General features: G+C 53.1%; 1 protein-coding gene across 1 annotated transcript; it reads left to right on the forward strand.

The window, feature by feature from the left end:
• Positions 1 to 297: 297 nt before the first annotated feature.
• On the forward strand, positions 298 to 1,539 carry EAH_00067250 (hypothetical protein; the record flags this gene model as incomplete). The annotated part of the gene is made up of 3 exons (XM_013392558.1): positions 298 to 407; positions 570 to 636; positions 1,429 to 1,539. Coding segments are annotated over 3 exons (288 nt in total), but the record flags the coding sequence as incomplete, so codon positions are not given.
• Between the last annotated feature and the right edge of the window lie 1,001 nt (positions 1,540 to 2,540).

Raw genomic sequence — 2,540 nt, forward strand, 5'->3', positions numbered from 1 at the left:
ACGTGACATTTCCTACGTGGATAAGGCAGAGCATAATGGAGCACTTGCTGCGGAAAGGCGTGCGTTTTTTTGTAGAATGGCATAGCCATGGCGTTGTGCTATCGTGAAGCTTGAGCGCTACATGAGAATGTGAAGCTGCACGCTCGGCGTGTTATAGCCGATGCGGCAGTAGGTTGACAGCAAGGCTATCGGCTGCGTGTACCGGTGGTGTATTGAACGCCTAGCAATTCAGCGGCCACCGTTGATGCGGCGCTAGATTACGGACACTTTTGGTTCGCTTTTGTACTTTGGAATCAGGCACTGGACGTGGGCGAACCTCGAATTGAAGCTCGTGTAGAAAGTGGTGCAGCGACTGCGTTGCTGGTGTCTGGATGTGCCACGAGGGGGCAAGGGACGGTTGCACGCATGTAGGAGCACTCGTGCGCGTCAGCGGAAGGCAGCTGGTGCCCACACTTGCTAAAGTAGTCTGTCGTAGACGAGCGGCTGGAGTTGCACTGTTTGGAAGAGAGCCGTGCGCAAAAGCAACAGCCGTGCAGGTTGTGTGGGGGAAATATCTGCTTCGGTGCTAGGAAAGCATTTGAGCCAGAGGCGAGTTTTCGTGTGCTACGTGATGCATGCTGTCTTGTTAAACAGGAGGTAGGTCTTCGCACTAGACCTCTGGGCAGAGCATCATTGTAGCAGGAGGCGAGCTCACCGGGAACGATAACAAGCATGGCTTCTGAAGTTGGTTGTGGAGGCCCTGCGCAACCATGCTACATAACATCGGCGCATTCGTGAATAAAGCAGAGTGCGAGAGGTGCTGTGTAGGCCACGCCATTTACATCATGGCAGTTACTCAAATGTGCATGCATTTGCCTTTTTGAGTGCCTCAGTAGCAACAAGTCGCATCTGTGTACGGGTACGCTTGGTGTGTTGGCTGCGGAAACTGCTGAAGATTTCAATTCCAGGGTTAGGTTGGGAGCTTGCAGGGGTGTGAGGCGCGCGCGCCGAGTGGAACTTGGAATGCAGCTGCCTGTTCAGCAGTGTTTGGAAGGCGACATAGCTCGTGCGTTGCGTGTTGACGTGCCGCAAAGATAGCGGGAGGAACTGTTGTCTCTGGAGAATGCTGGTGAGGCTCTGCAGAGTCTAGGCTGTTTTTTGGTCTTGCGCGGATGCCCAGGGGAAGAGGAAACACTACCCTCCTATAGAACACTTGGAAGCGCGTGTGACAGATTAAGGCTTTCCCGTCCCTGGAAGTGAGAGGAGGGGCATTTGGTAGTCGGGCAGCGTTAGGATTTCTGAGCTTCACCTCGAGTGTGCAGAGCGGCGCCCATGGCACTGGTTGCCAATAAGAGTGTTTCAAGGCATTGGATGCCGACGATGGTGAGTCCCAGGAAGATGTGCAGGGCGTTGAGTGTTGTGCTACGTTGCTTGCTGTGTTTTTGACAGCTGGTTTATAGCGGTGAGGCGGTGCTTGTGTACGTCGACGTGCGCGCCACCATCATGAGGAGTGACAGGGAGCTAATGGTGGACAAGTGCGAAATGATGGGTTGGTGGTAAATCCAGAATGGCAATACCGTTTTGCGCAGGGCTTTGAACACACTCATTTCTAGGAGTATCGCCGACGCGCCGATGTTATATAGGCTTCTGACCCACGCATGAAGGAAGGCGACGGAGGACTATGCAAGGAATATAGTAGATGCTTATGCAGGGGTTGTGTAGGTCGAGCGGTGTGCCAATTTGTGGGTGAGCATGTTTCTACTGATACGTTTGAGCAAGCGATGCGTTTATGTGCATGTGCGTAATGGAGGGTGCGTAGTGCTCGCTGGTTCATGCTAGGCTGCGTAGCGTTGAGTATATATTGGCACACAGGAGGTGCGTAAAAACAAGAGCAGGCGGAGCTGCGTGTTAAACGCTGCAGTGGATTTGGCAGCTGTATCTTTGTGCATTGACTGGCGAGTGGGGGGAAGCTAGGTGAGGGAAATATAGTGTAAAGTGTGTGGCAAGAAAAGGTGGGTTTTAGTGTAGGGGATTTGTTTAGGAAGGAGCCGAAGTGGTATGTTGCGAGGGGGTTAGGATGATTTGACTAGCCGATATTTGTTGGAGTGGATGCCTTTGCATACACCAAGAATGGCAGGTAATGCTGGAGCAAGGTAGGTTGGTGTTTGGGTTTGGCGATTTTCGCCCGGCATGTGCGGCACGCTGTTTATGGGTAGCGCATGCTCATCGTTCGTGACGCTGGCTGGCTGCCATTGGGGTAGAGAGAGCTGCCTGAGAGGCACCGATACATTCCAGGGCGTGCGTCGCCAGAATGTCAAAACTTGGGGCGCAAGTGCTCTGGCTGAGGGCCTGTTTTGTGAGGAAGGTTGACACAGTTCCTCAAGCTGCAGCCCACTTGAATTGGTGAATTTGGCAGTACATGAGTTTTGCAATGTGCAGGGTTGGTTGGGGCTCTGCTAGCGCCAGCGCTATTTGAGGCATTTGAGGTGTTGGGCACGTGAGGTTTCCGACGTTGAGGAGGGAGAGCATAATGGGGTATTAGCTGCGGAGAGACATGTGTT

Source organism: Eimeria acervulina, genomic scaffold, assembly GCF_000499425.1.
Source record: "Eimeria acervulina Houghton genomic scaffold, Eah_scaff2693, whole genome shotgun sequence".
Lineage (NCBI taxonomy): Eukaryota > Apicomplexa > Conoidasida > Eucoccidiorida > Eimeriidae > Eimeria > Eimeria acervulina.